We start from the raw sequence: 17,037 nt of genomic DNA, 5'->3' as shown, positions 1-17,037 counted from the left end.
TATTAGTCACCTGGACCCAGCACAGAGAACAGAAAGTTACAGCCGAGACCATCCTAGTCAGCCCAGAGCCCCGTCCCTCTGACCTCCCTTTGTCCCAGGCCAGGTGCGCCCAGAGCCCTCAGCAGCCAGCCCTCAACCTCCTCCCGCCCCGCCCCACCCCAGCCCTTTGTTCCCGAGCCGAGCCAGGGGATGCGGCTCAGCCCCCTGCCCAGTGGCGCGGCGTGCAGATCTCTCTGGGTCCTTGGTTGCTGGGCATTCGGGTCTGGCAGCTGGATTTGCCATTGTCTTCTCAGAGCTCCACTGATATGGGACCTAAGGCCCCAGGCCGCTGGGAGCCCTTCTCAGCTGTGTTAGCCTGCCCAGAGAGCGACAGGCCTCTCTCTTCCTGAGGTAACTGCAGCACATAGGGGAAACTGAGGCACATATAGGCTTCATACAAATATTACAAAATAATTCCCACTTTGTCACACCTAGTCCCTTTGGTTTTGGGTTCTCCCCTGCTGCCATGTGCTCTCAGCGGATGCAGGGAGTCGCTCTCAGGGAGGAGAGCGGAACAAGACGAGTCTTTAGGCCTTTTGTTGATGGTTTCTCCATCCAGATGTGGGGAGTTCCCAGCTGTGAGATCCAAGCCTAGCCCAGCTGCCATTGCTGGGTCTCCTCTTTCAGGGGGCGTAAAAATTTCTGTGGGAAAGCAGCTCTTCCATCACTGTCCACCCCTGCCTGGCACCTGCTCAGATAGCCCGGCCTGACTGGGAACTGACAGTAGAAGTGAGACTGAGGCTGGCGTTCAACAGAGTTCAGACGCTAACCCCTGGTTCTGGTACCGTCCTGTCGCTGGTAACCCGCAGGCGAGCTGGGCAGATCCTGGCCCTGTGTCTGTCAGCGTCTGGCTGAAACCTGGGGACCTTGGCATGAACTGGAGCTTGGCCTGCTGGTGTCCCACCCATTTGTACCCATTTCTCTGAGCCCCTCTCCCCAGTGATCCCTTGCTGCCGGATGTCGGTCCCTGGATTCATCTACTGTGCAGACAATCGCTCTGTTCAGGGACCCAAATCTCCCTTGGACCCAAACCTGCAGGACCAGCGCTGCTGAGGCAGATGGAAGGGCCCTCGGGGCCATGTGGAGGTTGCTTGGGTACCAGGCCGGCCATGGGGGCTGGGGTGCAGCTGCTCGGTGGGGTCTGGATGCCTCACGCTAAGTCCCAGCTCTGAACGCCGAGCAGACTGGGAACGAGCCGGGGGCTGGGGTCTCGCTATGGGCGAGTGGCGGGGCTGGCCAGCCAGCCCTGCTCATCCTCCCTCCCCACAGACAAGCAGTCGCTGGTGTCCGATGCCGCGGTGAACATCGTCTCGTGTAAGGATGGCCGCCAGCTGCTCACCATCCCCAAGACGTGCAAGAAGGATGCAGGCCTGTACGAGTGCACCGCTGCTAACGCCCTGGGCACCGCCACCAGCTCGTGCACTCTGGCCGTGGCACGTAAGGGCCCTGGGTGCGGGAGGGTGCTGGCTGCAGCAGCTCTGGACGCGGACGTTCCTGTCCAGGGAGCGCTCCAGCAGGGATGGCCAGGCCCTGTCTGCCAGGCCCCCCTGCGGCTGCTCCCCCAGGGCGCTCGGGCAGGAGCCTTGGAATGGAGGGTCTGTCTGAGGTCCCCGCGCTGCAGACAATGCAAATGCCAGCAGTGCGGAGCCCCGGGGCCTTTGGGCCAGTGCTAGTCACTCGACTGGCGAGAGGGCCCCAGCTCTCTGGTGCCGCCAGCGCCGCTAACCGGATCAGCGCTTCCTGCAACCTGGTCTGGCTAGGCTGGCCCGGCCCCCTCCCTGAGCCCCCCTCTGTCCCACTCCATCCTAACGCCCGTCCCATCTCCATTCCCTGCCTCCCCCCTTGGCCCTGTTTCTTGTCCAAACCAGCCCCATTACAGTGCGCTCTTTCTCTCCTGCCAGGCCTGCCGGGGAAGCTGGGCACCCCGGAGATACCTCAGAAGTACAAGAACACGGTGCTGGTGCTGTGGAAGCCTGCGGATAGCTGTGCCCCTTGCACCTACACCCTGGAGTGCAAACTGAATGGTATGAGGCCTCCTGCACCCAGCTGGTGCTGCCTGGGTCCATGGGCAGGGCTGGCAGGGCCTTGGTTCCCCGGGGGCAGCGCTGGGACTTCGCTCGTCAGTCCCCTCTTCAGCACCCCTCAGACCTGGGCTGTCCTGCCACTGCTCTCCCATGACTGGGGCTGGATCCCAGCCTGTGACGGGATCCCCAGGGTACACCTGGGACTAGGGTGCCATTGGACCCCCTTAACTCACCAGCCTGGGCTGTCTCCACAAGGCTTTGCTAGTGACCAGCAGCAACCCCCTCCAGGCGCTGTGATCATTCAGCACATCAGCACATGGAGCCCCACACCCAGCTAGGCTGCATGAAAGCTCCCAGAGCCGGTCATGAATCACACAGGGAAAGGCACCAACCAAATCCCCCCAACTCCCAGCCTTGCACCCCAGAGCTGCACCGTCCTGCCCCGGCCAGAAGCCCGACCAGTGTAAGTTCATTACCCGGTCGCCCCTCCCTCCATGTGCAGAGGACATGCACCAGCCCTGGTAACCTGAGCTGAGATTTCCCAAGCACTACGCTCCAGCTCCAACCGCAAGGCTTTGGTAAAACATAAACCGGGTTTATTCACTCCAGAGTGGTAGAAGTGGGAAGCAGAGACAGTTACCAGAGAAAATAACCAATACGCACCCAGTCTGCATCTTAAACCTTATTCCTAAGGCCCTACCAATTTCACGGCTGTGAAGAATGTGTCACAGGCCATGAAATTAGCCCTTCCCTGTGAAACCTTATCTCCCCCATGCTGCAGAGCGTGCCCCAGCTGGGGGGCTCCTAGCTGCGAGTCCCCACCAGGCTGGGGAGGGACAGGACTTGTCCTCCCCCTGCACAGCTGCTCAGGGGAGGGGGGATCAGACCCACTTCCGGGGACCTTTCGGGTTGGGACCCCCAGGGTCACAACACCATGAAACTTCAGATGTAAATATCTGAAAATGTGAAATTAACCAATTTTTCAACTCTCTGGCCATGAAATTGATCAAAATGGACTGTGAATGTGGTAGGGCCCTAGTTATTACACTGGGCAGCATTTAGTTGAAGCAATTTTCTCACCCCACTGGATGTTACAGTTCTTAATACACAGACTTCTCCTTTACGCCTGGTGTCACGGAGTCCCTGGGCGATGCCCTGGAACTGCTCCCTACGAAGCCAGGCAGGACTCTGGGGGAGTCTCCTCTCTGGGCGCAGCCTGTCTGCAGGGGACACAGCTCCCCCGGCTCCCCCCTTCCTGGGTCTGACCTCGGAGCATCCAGCATCCTCTGCCCCTCCGTGCGCTTTGCACAGCGAGTCCGCCAAGGCGGGGTACTGGGGAAGTCAGAGGGTCCTGCCCCCCAACTCCGCAGTCAGACGTGACTCTCAGCCAGCCAGTAACACAGAGGTTTATTAGATGACAGGAACATGGTCTAAACCAGAGCTTGTAGGTGCAGAGAACAGGACCCCTCAGCTGGGTCCATTTTGGGGGGCAGTGAGCCAGACAACCACGTCTGCCCTTCACTCCATGTCCCCAGCCAGCCCCAAACTGAAACTCTCTCCAGCCCCCCCCCTCCTCTGGCCTTTGTCCCTTTCCCGGGCCAGGAGGGCACCGGATTCCTTTGTTCTCCAACCCTTTAGCTCTCACCTTGCAGGGGGGAAGGGCCCAGGCCATCAGTGGCCAGGAAACAGGGTGTCGGCCATTCTCTGTGTCCAGACCCCTGCACACACCTGCCTCTAGGGCTCTGCAACGATCATACACCCTTATCCCACCCCCTAGATACTTAAGAACTGCCTAGGGGAAACTGAGGCACCCCACACTATTCAGAGGAAACATTAAGAACAGTCCCACTCTGTCACACCTGGACCGGGCTCCTCAGTTGAAGTCTTTGTCTTCTCAGTGTTCTTGTGGCTGCCAGTGTAGATGCGGGAGGAGAAAGGCCAAGGCAGATTTACAACGTATTTCAGAAACAGCCGTACAGTAAAATCTCATCACTTCCTACACACGAATGATACATGTATTCAGACTGAACAGTGGGTTCCAGCAGATCATGACCTTTCATATGACACTTTACAAGACACACTTTGTGGGAGATATCACACCCACCTGTGAATGATGAATATGGGGGTCACAGGGTGTTATTTTGAGGTTCAGTGTATCACAGGATCTCGGCAGTCTCCAGGCCTCAGGGCCTGCGCAGCTCTGGGATCTGTGGGCAGAGCCATGGGCACTGGGTGCTGGCCCCACACTGGAGAGCACCCGGCAGCCCTTCTGAGGGCCGAGGAACCCTCAGCAGCACCTCTGGGTGCCTGCCCCTGCAGTGTTCATGCCCCTGCAGCCCATGGGGCGGGGCTGCAGGATGGGATTGAGGACGCTGCTGCCCAGACCCAGGGCACCATCTCCCTGCAGGTCCCAGAGCTGCGTCGATCTCCCACCGCAGCCCAGGGAGCCCCTTGGGGCGCTGACGGCTGCACGTCCCTCCCCAGGGGAACGCAAGTGGAAGACCATCAGCTCGGGCATCGCTGACTGCTACTTCAACGTGACGGAGCTGCCTGCCAGGAGCACGGCCAGGTTCCGGGTCGCCTGCAGCAATAAGGCCGGCCAGGGGCCCTACAGCAACCCCTCGGAGACGGTGGCCATCGAGACAGACGGTGAGCGAGCTCCTGGGGGGGCCAAGATGGTTACAAGGTGTGAGGGGCCCTGTCGCAGCCCCACCGCCAGCGCAGGCTTGGCCCTTGCTGCCCTGAGGTTGGGGTGGATCCAGCAGGGCTGGGCCAGGGACATGGGGATCATGGGACACCAGGTGGTGTTGGGACCCTTTTGTGGGCCGTGGACCAAACTAAAGCAGGGGATCCCCCTTCCAACCTAGCAGGCAAGGGGGCCTGCACCGAAGGGGGGCATGTGCTGGCTTCAGTGGGGAGGGATGGGGGGCTCCCAGCTCCTCTGCTCCATGGCTGCTGGGGGGTGGGATCCGGCCCCTGTATCCTGGTTATGGCCCCGGTAGCTCCCCGGCTCAGGCTGCCCCCCATGGGCAAGGCGGGGCGCTCCCGGGCCGACGGCTCTGTTTTGCTTCCTATCTAGATCCCAGTGCTGCCCACTCGGCTCCTGCTGCCTGGAAGGACGCGGCTGCCCCCGAGAGAGCAGCTTCCGGCCGCTCCCCGCAGACCCCTCCCCCCCAGCCTGCGCCCCAAACCGCAGGGGCCCCTCCCCCCACCCCGCCCCGCAAGCACAAAGGGGTCGTGCACATGTCCGGGCGGGCACCGCAGCCAGCTGTTCCCAGGGGCGTCTCTGCCACCGTCCAGCCACCTCCCCGCGCTGAGGCAGACGCTGCCCCACAAGGGCAGCTCTGCCCCCCCGGGGCTGCACCCGCCACATCCCCCGAACCTGCCACCCCGCCCGCAGTTGCTGTGTCTGGCTCTCCAGAGCTGGTGTTAACTCCGTCTAGGGCTGCCCCTCCGCGCCCCCTCGCCGCCCACACAACCAGCCAGGCGGTGCAGGGCTCCCTGGCCCCTCCAGCCCAGCCCCCTGCCCGACTCTCCCCCATTCCTCCAGCGTCGGTCCCGCCCGTGTCTCCCTCCCCCAAAGCGGCACCCATGTACATGGTCACCTCCTTTGTCTCCATGCCGGCTGTGACGCCCCCCACGGAAGCCCTGTCCCCTCTCCCCAAAGAGGCTGTGCCATCGGCCACGCGGTTCCTGGTCCGGAGCACCACCCCGAGCAGGGAGCCCGGCGGCCCCACCAGCAGGCTTAGCCCAACAGGGCAGGGGGCTCCAGGGGCAAAGGAGGGCACAACACTGCGCCAGGGGGTCCCCCAGAAGCCTTACACCTTCCTGGAGGAGAAAGCGAGGTCAGTGCCGGGCACTGCCCTGTCGGGGCACTGGGGTTCAGCTCCTGGGATCCCCGGCAGTGTGCCACACTCTGCATCGACTCTGGGGGTGCCCAGTTGGGGGGGGGTCTGAGAGAGCGATCCAGTGGGGCCCACCTGACCCTATGTCCTGGCATCAGGGACCCACAGGATCGGGGCCAGGGCCCCAGCGTGGGGACAGGCTCTGGGAGGCCCTGTCAGTGGGCCAGGCCCCTGAGGGGTCTTGCTCTCCCTCCAGGGAAGCCACATGGCTTCATCGCTTCCTGGGGCTGGACCCCTAGGCCTGCAGCCCCCCTGCTCCCCGCCACCCCCGTGAGCTCCAGGCAGCGAGTCCCGCGAGCCCCTCATTGCGCAGCTGGTGCCGACAGCGCCCTGTCCCTTAGGGGCCGGTTTGGGGTGATCCGGGAGTGCAAGGAGAACACCACGGGGAAGCACTTCATGGCCAAGATCATCCCCTACGAGGCGGAGAAGAAGCAGAGCGTCCTGCAGGAGTACGAGATCCTCAAGGGCCTGCACCACGAACATGTCATGGGCCTGCACGAGGCGTACATCACGCCCCGCTACCTGGTGCTGATCGCCGAGAACTGCGCCGGCAAGGAGATCCTCTACAGCCTCGTCGACAGGTGGGGGGACAGGGCTGGGCCCTGCACAGTGTGGGGGGCTGGGGGAGCAGGGCTGGGCCCTGCACAGTGTGGGGGGACTGAGGGAGTGGGGCTGGGCCCTGCGCAGCGGGGGGGTTGGGGGAGCGGGGCTGGGCCCTGCGCAGCGGGGGGTGGGCGCTGACCCCCTGTGCCCGCAGGTTCCGGTACTCGGAGGACGATGTGGCGGGCTACGTACTGCAGATGCTGCAGGGCCTGGAGTACCTGCACGGGCGCCGCATCGTGCACCTGGACATCAAGCCCGACAACGTGCTCGTCTCCTACGGCAACACGGTGAAGATCATCGACTTCGGCAGCGCCCAGACCTACCACCCGCTGGTGCCGCGGAAGCTGGGGCGCCGCGTGGGCACCCTGGAGTACATGTGTGAGTGCGAGTGCCCGGCACACGCCCTGCTCCGCGCAGGGGGTGAGTGAACCCCCGCCTGCCCGGAGCTGGGTTCTGCCCAGCGGGTTCCCTCCCCCGGGCCGCTGAGCCTCCCCTGAGCTCCTGGCCGGCAGGCTGACCCGGTCCCCTTTCCCTCGCCCTGCAGCTCCGGAGATGGTGAAGGGAGACCCGGTGGGCTCTGCAGCTGATATCTGGGGGGTCGGCGTGCTCATCTACATCATGTGAGTACCCTCCAGGGCGCAGGGGCTGCCGGGGCCGGGGGGCTGAGTTTGGATGTACAAGCTGAGGGCGCCCATGGAGCTGGGCTGTGGGGCGTACGGGGTTAATGGCCTGGAACGAGGCGCAGGGCAGGGTGCAGCCTGGCCCCCGTCTAATGCAGGGTGCAACCGTTAGCACCTCCTGCCCAGGAGAGTGGGGCTGCGGGTCGGGAGTGAGGGGCACCAGCAGAGCTGGGGGTGGGCAGGGCTGGGCTGGTGGGGGCTGCGGGTCGGGAGTGAGGGGCACCGACGGAGCCTGGGGTTGATGTCCCTGTGGGGATCCAGCCCTGAATGAGTGAGCGCTGCTTGCTCCTTCACACCCTGCATTTAAAGTCTGAGGCATCTCCGGGATTGGGGCTTTTTCTGACCTGGCCCTGGGTTCAAGGGATGCAGGCTGCAGCCCCCTGCAGATACCTGCTGGCGCCACCCTGCTGCATTTGCCAGCATTAATCCCCGGAGTGGGGCCGAAGCACCGCCCTCGGCTGGCAGCAGCGCCCCTCCCGGGGGGCGCATGGTGCTCGGCTCTGTCCGTGGCAGCCAGCCGGGGTCGCAGCCCCGTGGTGCAGGCACCAGGGCTTGACGGGGGTCGCGCCGGCCCTTGGCAGTGCCCAGGGCCTCCTCACCCACTCTGCTACCTGTCCCCAGGCTCAGCGGCCGGTCGCCGTTCTTTGAGCTGGATCCCATCGAGACTGAGAACAGGATCCTGGCTGGGCGCTTCGACACCTTCAAGCTGTACCCCAACGCCTCGCAGAGCGCTGCGCTCTTCATCCGCAAGCTCCTCTGCATCTACCCGTGGTGAGCGCCATTGGCCACGGGGCCTGGAGCGCACCCCAGGGATTGGAGACTGCTCCTAGCACAGCCCCCGCATGCCAGGCTCGGGCTGCCTCTCCAGACCCACAGTGCCCCGGAGCTGGCAGATGGTGACATGGAGGCAGTGGGTCTTGAGGTTACTGAGAGGGGCTGGGAGCCAGGATGCCTGGGTTCTATCCTAGCTCGGGGAGGGGAGTGGGGTCTAGTACTTAGAGCAGGGGGGCGTGGAGTCAGGACTCCTGGGTTCTATCCTAGCTTGGAGAGGGGAATGGGGTCTAGTGGTTAGAGTGGGGGGGCTGGGAGCCAGGAAACCTGGGTTCTATCCTAGCTTGGGGAGGGGAGTGGGGTCTAGTGGGTTTGAACAGGGAAAATGGGAGTCAGGACTCCTGGATTCTATTCCTGGCTGGGTGTGGCTTTGGGGTGTCCTCTCCCTTGCCTGGGTCCCAGGGGGATGACCAGCCAGTCCCTGGTTCCTGCCTGGGGCTCCCCAGCAGACGATGTGGCGAGTCCCTCACCTGCGGGCTCTCCCTTGGCTGTTAAGAACATAAGAACGGCCAGACTGGGTCAGACCAAAGGTCCATCCAGCCCCATATCCTGTCTGCCAACAGCGGCCAACGCCAGGTGCCCCAGAGGGAGTGAACCTAACAGGCAATGATCTAGTGATCTCGCTCCTGCCATCCATCTCCACCCTCTGACAAACAGAGGCTAGGGACACCATTCCTTACCCATCCCGGCTAATAGCCATTAATGGGCTTAACCTCCATGAATTTATCCAGTTTTCTTTTAAACCCTGTTATAGTCCTAACCTTCACAACCTCCTCAGGCAAGGAGTTCCACAGGTTGTCTGTGCGCTGAGTGAAGAAGAACTTCCTTTTATTTGTTTTAAACCTGCTGCCCATTAATTTCATTTGGTGGCCCCTAGTTCTTATATTATGGGAACACGTAAATAACTTTTCCTTATTCACTTTCTCCACGCCACTCATGATTTTATAGACCTCGATCACATCCCCCCTTAGTCTCCTCTTTTCCAAGCTGAAAAGTCCTAGCCTCTTTAATCTCTCCACATATGGGACCCGTTCCAAACCCCTCATCATTTTAGTTGCCCTTTTCTAATGCCAGCATATCTTTTCTGAGATGAGGGGACCACATCTGTACGCACTATTCAAGATGTGGGCATACCATGGATTTATATAAGGGCAATAAGATATTCTCCGTCTTATTCTCTATCCCTTTTTTAATGATTCCTAACATCCCGTTTGCTTTTTTGACTGCCGCTGCACACTGCGTGGACGTCTTCAGAGAACTATCCACAATGACGCCAAGATCTTTCTACTGATTAGTTGTAGCTAAATTATCCCCCATCGTATTGTATGTCTAGTTGGGGTTATTTTTTCCAATGTGCATTACTTGACATTTATCCACATTAAATTTCATTTGCCATTTTGTTGCCCAGTCACTTAGTTTTGTGAGATCTTTTTGAAGTTCTTCACAGTCTGCTTTGGTCTTAACTATCTTGAGCAGTTTAGTATCATCTGCAAACTTTGCCACCTCACTGTTCACCCCTTTCTCCAGATCATTTATGACTAAGTTGAATAGGGTTGGTCCTAGGACTGACCCTTGGGGAACACCACTAGTTACCCCTCTCCATTCTGAAAATGTACCCTTTATTCCTACCCTTTGTTCCCTGTGACCAGTTCTCAACCCATGAAAGGATCTTCCCTCTTATCCCATGACAACATAATTTACGTAAGAGCCTTTGGTGAGGGACCTTGTCCAAGGCTTTCTGGAAATCTAAGTCCACTATGTCCACGGGATCCCCCTTGTCCACGTGTTTGTTGACCCCCTCAAAGAACACGAATCGATCAGTAAGACATGATCTCCCTGTACAGAAACCACGGTGACTTTTGCCCAACAGTGTATGTCCGTCTAGTCTGGTGTCTGACCATTTTATTCTTCACTGTTGTCTCCATTCATTTGCCCTGTGCAGGAGCCGGCCCACCATCAAGGACGGTTTTGCCAACCCCTGGCTGCAGGACGCCTACCTGATGAAGCTGCGCCGCCAGACCCTGACCTTCACCACCAACCGGCTCAAGGAGTTCCTGGTGGAGCACCAGCGGCGGCGCGGCGAGGCCGCCACCAAGCACAAGGTCTTACTCCGCTCCTACCACGGCTCTGGCGGCCAGCCGCCCCCCGCACCGGTGACGCAGTAGCCCCGGCCCCTCCTGCGGCGACGGAGGGGTTGACGGAACATTCCAGGGCCCGGGCCCGCAGCAGCAGGTTCCCAGAAGTGGGGGACGGGGGTCGAGAGACCCGCCGGGATGTGCGCTGGCGTCCTCCCCGCCGGCCTGGCGCGCTCCGGCAGGGCTGGGCCGCTCGGGACTGCAGAGGAGCGTTCACCCGGGCGCCTCCGCCCCACAGACTCGGCTCTGCTGGGGGCTCCCCGCGTCGCGCCTGACTGCTCCCACTCCTCCTGCAGGGGGCCTGCTGCAAGGGGCGGGACTTCCTGTTTTGCTGTGCCTGAGGGCAGGAAATGCTACGCAAACAGCGGGACTTGGCTGGCGGGCTGCAGGGGGAGGGGAGCGTCTGGGGGGCGGGGGGATGGGAGAGCCCCGCAGCAACCTCTGGGGAGCATGAAACTGTGAAGGGGGGAGATGGAGGGACGGGGGCAGGAAGCAGGAGCCGTGACGGTGAGAAGCCACCAGCATTGTCTGCCCTCTGAGATGTTTCCCCTGGGTTTGGGGGAGCCCGGCCCAGCCCGCGGGGTTCCACCGCCGGCAACCAGCTCGGCACGTCTTCTCCACTAGTCTCCGTGCTCTGGGGCTGGGCTGGAGGGCTGCCCCACATGCCCTGTAACCGGAGCTGGGAGGAGCAGAGCCGCGTCCTCTGGGGTCCTGGCAGCAGCCCCAGGGTGCGGAGTGGCCCTGGCAGCACCCGGCCATGCCGGACGTGGGTAAAACCCCCGAGTTAGTGTCAGCGTGGTGCTCACTTGCCATCCTGCCCTGGGGCAGGGGGAGCTGCCGTCCTTGCCCCCCAGCTGGCCTCCCTCCCTGCCCCACACGCCTGCATGGCTGTCGAGGCGCTGGACTGCTGTGCAAATGGTGAGTTGGCACATTTGCTGAATACACCTGAGCTGGTTGTGCAACCCCCAGCATCCCGCGCCCCCGTCCCCCCCCCCCCGGCTCTCTGGCACTCCCCACAGTTCGGGCCCCAGAGAGTGGCTACAACACACCTGCATGGGGTGGGCGGGGTGCTCTAGGGTGTCGCTCTAGCTATGTCTTTAGTCTTTATGGCCAGGGGTGGCTTCACTGCAGGGAGGGGTGGTGGCCATTTTGAGGGAGGGCAGCCTGTGGCTTCAGTCCCATGGGAAGTCAGGGAAGCTGGTGGCCATTAGGGGTGAGGGCAAACTGAGCAGCCCCCCCTTACCTTCCCCCACCTGGGGAGCTGCTAGGAGTCACCTGCTGTCTGCAGCCCGGCCCCTGTGAGCCACAGTCTGACCATGTGGCCTGTGCACACAGCGACACGCCCAGACACACACATGCCTGGACACACACACGCCTGGACACGTGCACAGCGACACACCCAGACACACATACGCCTGGACACATGCACAGCGACACGCCCGGACACACACACGCCTGGACACGTGCACAGCGACACGCCTGGACACACATACGCCTGGACACGTGCACAGCCACACGCCTCGAGACATGTACAATGACACACTTCTCCATACACACACATGCACAGTGACCCCTATGCACGCACAGCGATGCCTGGACACACGTACACACACAGTGACACGCCTGTACAGACACACACAGTGACATGCCTCTACGTATACACACACACCTGTTCACATGTACAGTGACTCCCCTATGCACGCACAGTGACACGCCTGTATGCCCCATGCACACACAGCGGTGCATGTACACACAGACAAGGACACGCCTATACACACACAGCAATGCTCCATGCACACACAGTGACACACACACACACGGAGTGGGGCGGCACCGAACGACGCTTCCCCATACCCTCGCTGCAACACGCCCAGCGTGAGATAACTACCCCTGCAGGGCCTTGCGCCAGCCATCCCCTCGCTCTGTGTGGGAGCCATGTCCCTCTCCTCCGCCCCAGGGGTTCAGGTGGACCGCTGGCCCTGTGGCCCCCAGAGATAATGCATGGGGTAGCAGCATCGGTCACAATCCCCCCCACACCCTTCCCTCCCGCAGACATCTGACCCCCCCCTCCAGTGATGTGTGCACCCCCAGCCCCGCTCTACGCACATCTCCCCTCCGGCCCTGCCTGCCGGACTGTCCATCCAAGAGCCCAGAGCCAGGCTGGGGGCGTTTGCTCTGTGTGCCCCACTGTCCCAGCCTTGGCGGGGCTCTTTCTTGTGGGGCTGCCCCATGAGGGCTGTGTTCACCCCTGGGGGGGTCCTGCCAGGGTGGAGAATGGGGATGAATGGCCCCTGCCAGCCTTGGGCTCGACTCTTGGCACCTCCCCTGCCCCCTCCATGGGCCTGTCCTTTCCCCCCTGCCGTGCTGGCTCTGATGCCAGCTGGTCCATGGTGCCCACGGTGCATCTCCTCCCAGGGGGCAGTGCTGGCTGGAGAGGCAGGAACGGCGTGGCTGCCCTTGTGCCTTGGCTGGACAGTGTAACTGGCCGTTAGCCGGCGGGGGGGCCATTCCCTGTGCCCGGGGCCGGGTCTGGGGCAGGGAGCCCCACCCCGGGCTGCTGCACAGATGCTGCTGTAGTGACAGACGTATTTATTGACTTTGCTGACAAGGTTTCTTCCTCCCTTGTGTCTCTGCCCCCCCCGTCCCCTCCCGCATCCTTGGTCCCCCACCCCTCCCGCTGCGCTCTGAGTTTGGGTCTGGAGTTGCTCTGGTGTGGACGAGCCATGTGACTGAGAAGCAATAAAGGCCCTGAGCAGCCCGGCCTGTCTCCGTGTGGTCATTGGGGGGCCCCGGCAGACCCCTCCCGCTCACAGAGACCCAGCCGGGTGTTCCAGGTGGGACTTCAAAGGCAACGCTCCCAACGCTGAGGCTGCAAAAATGTGACGGAAAATGAGCCTTCCCGGAGCGTTCTGAGCCGGCCCAAACCCGGGCTCCCATCGCAGAGACCATGCGCGGCCCAGCCGGGCTCCAGGAGATGGGAAGGCAGCAATTCGGACTAAAAAAGCAACCTGGCACAAAGGGGAAGGGGGAAGAGACATCAAACACAAGCCATTATGAGGTGTGGAAAATCTGAGAGGGAAGCTAAAAGCCAGGGAACCAAATGAGTCCTAGAAATGCTATAGGCCCATTACTCGATGGTGACGGTGAAACTAGGAACGGGGGTGCAGAGAAAGCCATAGTGTTCAGGAAATGTTGCTGACCTGTATCCGGAAAGCAGGACAATGCGCTCCTATTGCATGGTTGATGAAGTATTTCACCCAAGAGTTCTAAACGAGCTGGCTGAGGAATCTCTGGTTGCCGGCAGATGTTATTTTTAAAAACTTCGAACACCAAGGCAGTTGCGGAAGGCTACGGTCGTGCCAATGTTTCAAGCAGGATGAGCCGGCTAATGATCGGCCGATTAGCCTGATATCACTGCCGGGCAACATAATGGAGAAGCTGATACAGGATTCAAACAAAGAATTAAAGCCTGTGAATGTAATGAATGGCAGCTGACAAGGCTTTGTGGAAACTAGGACTTGTCAGAGCAACGTGACTGCAGGCTTTGATGCGATGAACTAGTTGGCTGATAACAGTAAGGGCACAGATGGGACAGAAAAAATCGCCCTCCCCAGTGTCACCAGAGCAGATGCTCGGTGGATTCTCAACTGGCTGAATGACAGAGCTCAATGAGAAGTTGTCTACGGGGAATTGTCATCGTGTCCAGTGACCAAGCTGGGGGAGGTCAGAGATTTATTGGACCAACTTCTGCTGGTGGCAGAGACAAGCTTTGGAGTCACCCGATCGCTCCCGCAGGGCTTTGTTTAGCAGAAGTCGTTAGCGGGTATCCGAAGGGCCCATCCATGGGGAAGTGGCCTGTTCACACTTCTCCAGACAGAGGGAGGAAAGGGGGGCGGGCAGCAGCTGGAGGGGGGTGTTGGGGTTCAAGATTGTTGCACAGGCACCTGCTTCCAAGTTTCCCGGGGCGGGGTGCTCAGTCCCAGGCCCCGCCCCCACTCCACCCCTTCCCCAGGCCCTGCCCCACCTCTTCCCACCCCCACTCTGCCCCAGCCATGCCCCGTCCCTCCTCTTCCCACCCAGTTCTTCCCCCTCCCCTGAGCATGCCCCGTGCACCACTCTTGTGCCTCCTGCATGCCAGGGAACAGCTGATCCGCGGTGGGTGGGAGGGGGAGGAGCTGATCAGTGGGTGCTGGAGGGCAGACATGCTTGGGGGAGGTGGAGCTTGGCTGTTGGTAGGTGCTAAGCACCCGCTAATGTTTTTAGTCAGCGCCTATGGATTGTTGTAACTAGCCATAAATCCAGTGTTTCTGCTGTGAATGGACACTCCCAGGCTGGTCTTTGGAAGGTGTGGGGCAGGTTTCCCTTGCGGCTGAGAAGGGAGAGGTCAGACATGGAGCGATCTCTTTGTGAGAAGTGCTCACCCCCAGGGGACAGGGCGTTTTTGTCTTTTATCATTTGCTGCTGAGTTCATTGGCGAGCCCAGTGACTGGCTGGTTTCACCCACCTCGCTGTTCTTGGGTCATTGAGTGCACTGGATGGTGTGCCCCACAGGTTGTGACGGGCACATGTAGGACCCCTGGATCTTGGAAGGTGTGTCGGGGGGTGCTGCTCATTGCAGCAGTGGAGCGATGGCTGCACGTTTTGCATCCATTGCTCTGCTGGCTTCTGGCACCGCTTTGCATGGGTGTGTCCTGCTCTGCGGGGAGCTTGTTTCTGATGCTGAGCTTGCAGACGCTGGGGGTTGTCTGACGACCAGAAGGGGGTGGCTCAGCAAAGATTTCTTTCAGGATGGGGCCCCCATGGAGTATGGGTTTGTAGTTGTTCAATGATGCCCCTTATAGGTTCCAGTTGGGGGTGGGAGGTGACTGTGCGACTGGGGGTTTGGTTTGGGTTTTTTTTCCCTATATTGAAGCAGGTTCTCTCTGAGTGTGTGTGGGGCCCGTTCCATAATGTGATCTAGTTCCACGGGGAGTGTCCTTGTTTGGTGAAGGCGGTTCTAGGGTGCGTATCCCAGACGTTCTCCTTGGAGCTTGTTGTGTGGGATCTGAGGGCCTGGCTGTAGCTAACGGGTCTCGGAGTGTCTGGGCTGGTGACTGGAGTGATTCATAGATTCATAGATACTAAGGTCAGAAGGGACCATTCTGATCATCTAGTCCGACCTCCTGCACAGCGCAGGCCACAGAATCTCACCCACCCACTCCTATGAAAAACCTCACCCATGTCTGAGCTATTGAAGTCCTCAAATCGTGGTTTAAAGACTTCAAGGAGCAGAGAAGCCTCCCTCAAGTCAACCATGCCCCATGATGAAGGGAGGTGGGGTGATCTGGGGGTTTCTTTTAGAGAGATGTGACAGAGCAGGGAGTGAGGAGGTGTCACGGAGTGTGGGGGAGTCTGGGCCCTGCACCTCTCTTCCTGGGATTCACCGTGACTCTCAGCCAGCCAGTAAAACGGAAGGTTTATTGGATAATAGGAACACAGTCAAAACCAGAGCGTGGGGGTACAACCAGGACCCCTCAGTCAAGTCCTTCTGGGGAGGCAGGGAGCTTAGACCCCAGCCCTGGCGTTCCCTGCGTTCCACGGTTAGGATATAGATATTCAGGCCTGTCTGTAAAGGCCTAGACTCTAAGAATTTAGGTGTATTCTTATCACTTGGCTAGTTCTAGACGTATAAAAGAAAGAATCAAAGTCACTGTCTGCCGGCGTCAGGGCCACCTCTCCCCATGACCGTCTGAGCCCTGTGCTTAGGCCACGGCCTTTGGCTAAGCAGCAGGGGCAGCCGTAAGCTGGGAAACGACTGGTCACCTCCTCACATCCCAAACTAGTCCCATTGAAAGCAGGTGCTATGGGGCCGTTAGGATACAATCCTGCCCTGATAACGCTTGTCACCTCCAGAGAAAGGGAAGAGCGTAGAAGATGTAAAAGGAAGCTTAGTTTGGTAGCATCCTGTCTGGCAAGAACTCACGTATCAATAGCTGGGATGTGAAATCCTCATTTCTGTGTTGTTCTATCACTGTCGTCCCCACTTCCCTATTGTTTGTCTGTATAGTCTCTGTCCGGTTCTGTGATTGTTTCTGTCTGCTGTATAATTAATCTTGCTGGGTGTAAACTAATTAAGGTGGTGGAATATAATTGGTCACATAATCATGTTACAATATGTTAGGATTGGTTAGTTAAATGTCAGGAAAATGATTGGTTAAGGTATAGCTAAGCAGAACTCAAGTTTTACTATATAGTCTGCGGTCAATCAGGAAGTGGGTGGGTGGATGGGTGGATTGGGGTGGAAATTGGAATCATGTCCTGCTCAGGGCAGGAATGAGAACAGGGACACAGGTAAGGCTCTGTGGTGTCAGAGCTGGGAAGAGGGACACTAAGGAAGGAAACTGGAATCATGCTTGCTGGAAGTTCACCCCAATAAACATCGAATTGTTTGCACCTTTGGACTTTGGGTATCGTTGCTCTCTGTTCATGCAAGAAGGACCAGGGAAGTAATTGGGTGAAGGAATAAGCCCCCTAACATCCACCACCCGCCCAAAACTGAAACCAACCCTCCCCCCCAGCAAGCTCTCTCCTGCAGCCTTTGTCCAGATTCCCAGGGAAAGAGGGGTTACCTCCCCCTCCCCCTCCCTGTCCCCCTTCCCCTCCTGGCTCAGGTGACAGGCTCTCAGGTCTCCCACCCCCAGTGAAACCCCCCTGCCACATTCCCAGGTCAACACTCCCCCTCCCTCCTGCATCCCATCTCTCCCCCCTTCGAGACTGAACTGAGCGGGGTCACTCTGACCAGTGACCTGGGGAAGTTCGGGGCCCCCTCTCCGGGACAACG

At 59.8% G+C, this 17,037-nt stretch overlaps 1 protein-coding gene across 3 annotated transcripts in view; it reads left to right on the top strand.

Annotated features, from left to right (window-relative positions):
* Positions 1 to 14,294, top strand: part of SPEG (striated muscle enriched protein kinase) — a 108,500-nt gene extending 94,206 nt beyond the window's left edge. For 2 of the 3 annotated variants that reach the window (XM_043504759.1, XM_038422417.2), the window contains exons 35-43: positions 1,309 to 1,476; positions 1,941 to 2,063; positions 4,548 to 4,712; positions 5,143 to 5,908; positions 6,310 to 6,549; positions 6,726 to 6,991; positions 7,116 to 7,191; positions 7,873 to 8,022; positions 10,025 to 14,293. In XM_043504759.1, coding sequence (XP_043360694.1) covers positions 1,309 to 1,476; positions 1,941 to 2,063; positions 4,548 to 4,712; positions 5,143 to 5,908; positions 6,310 to 6,549; positions 6,726 to 6,991; positions 7,116 to 7,191; positions 7,873 to 8,022; positions 10,025 to 10,247 — 2,177 coding nt within the window. In that variant the 3' untranslated portion in view covers positions 10,248 to 14,293. Of the gene's footprint in view, positions 1 to 1,308; positions 1,477 to 1,940; positions 2,064 to 4,547; positions 4,713 to 5,142; positions 5,909 to 6,309; positions 6,550 to 6,725; positions 6,992 to 7,115; positions 7,192 to 7,872; positions 8,023 to 10,024 lie in introns of all 3 variants that reach the window. The other variant, XM_043504758.1, reaches the window with a different exon arrangement.
* Positions 14,295 to 17,037: the final 2,743 nt, after the last annotated feature.

The sequence above is a fragment of the Dermochelys coriacea genome, chromosome 11, assembly GCF_009764565.3.
Source record: "Dermochelys coriacea isolate rDerCor1 chromosome 11, rDerCor1.pri.v4, whole genome shotgun sequence".
Lineage (NCBI taxonomy): Eukaryota > Metazoa > Chordata > Testudines > Dermochelyidae > Dermochelys > Dermochelys coriacea.
This window is presented reverse-complemented; position numbering and strand designations above follow the sequence as displayed.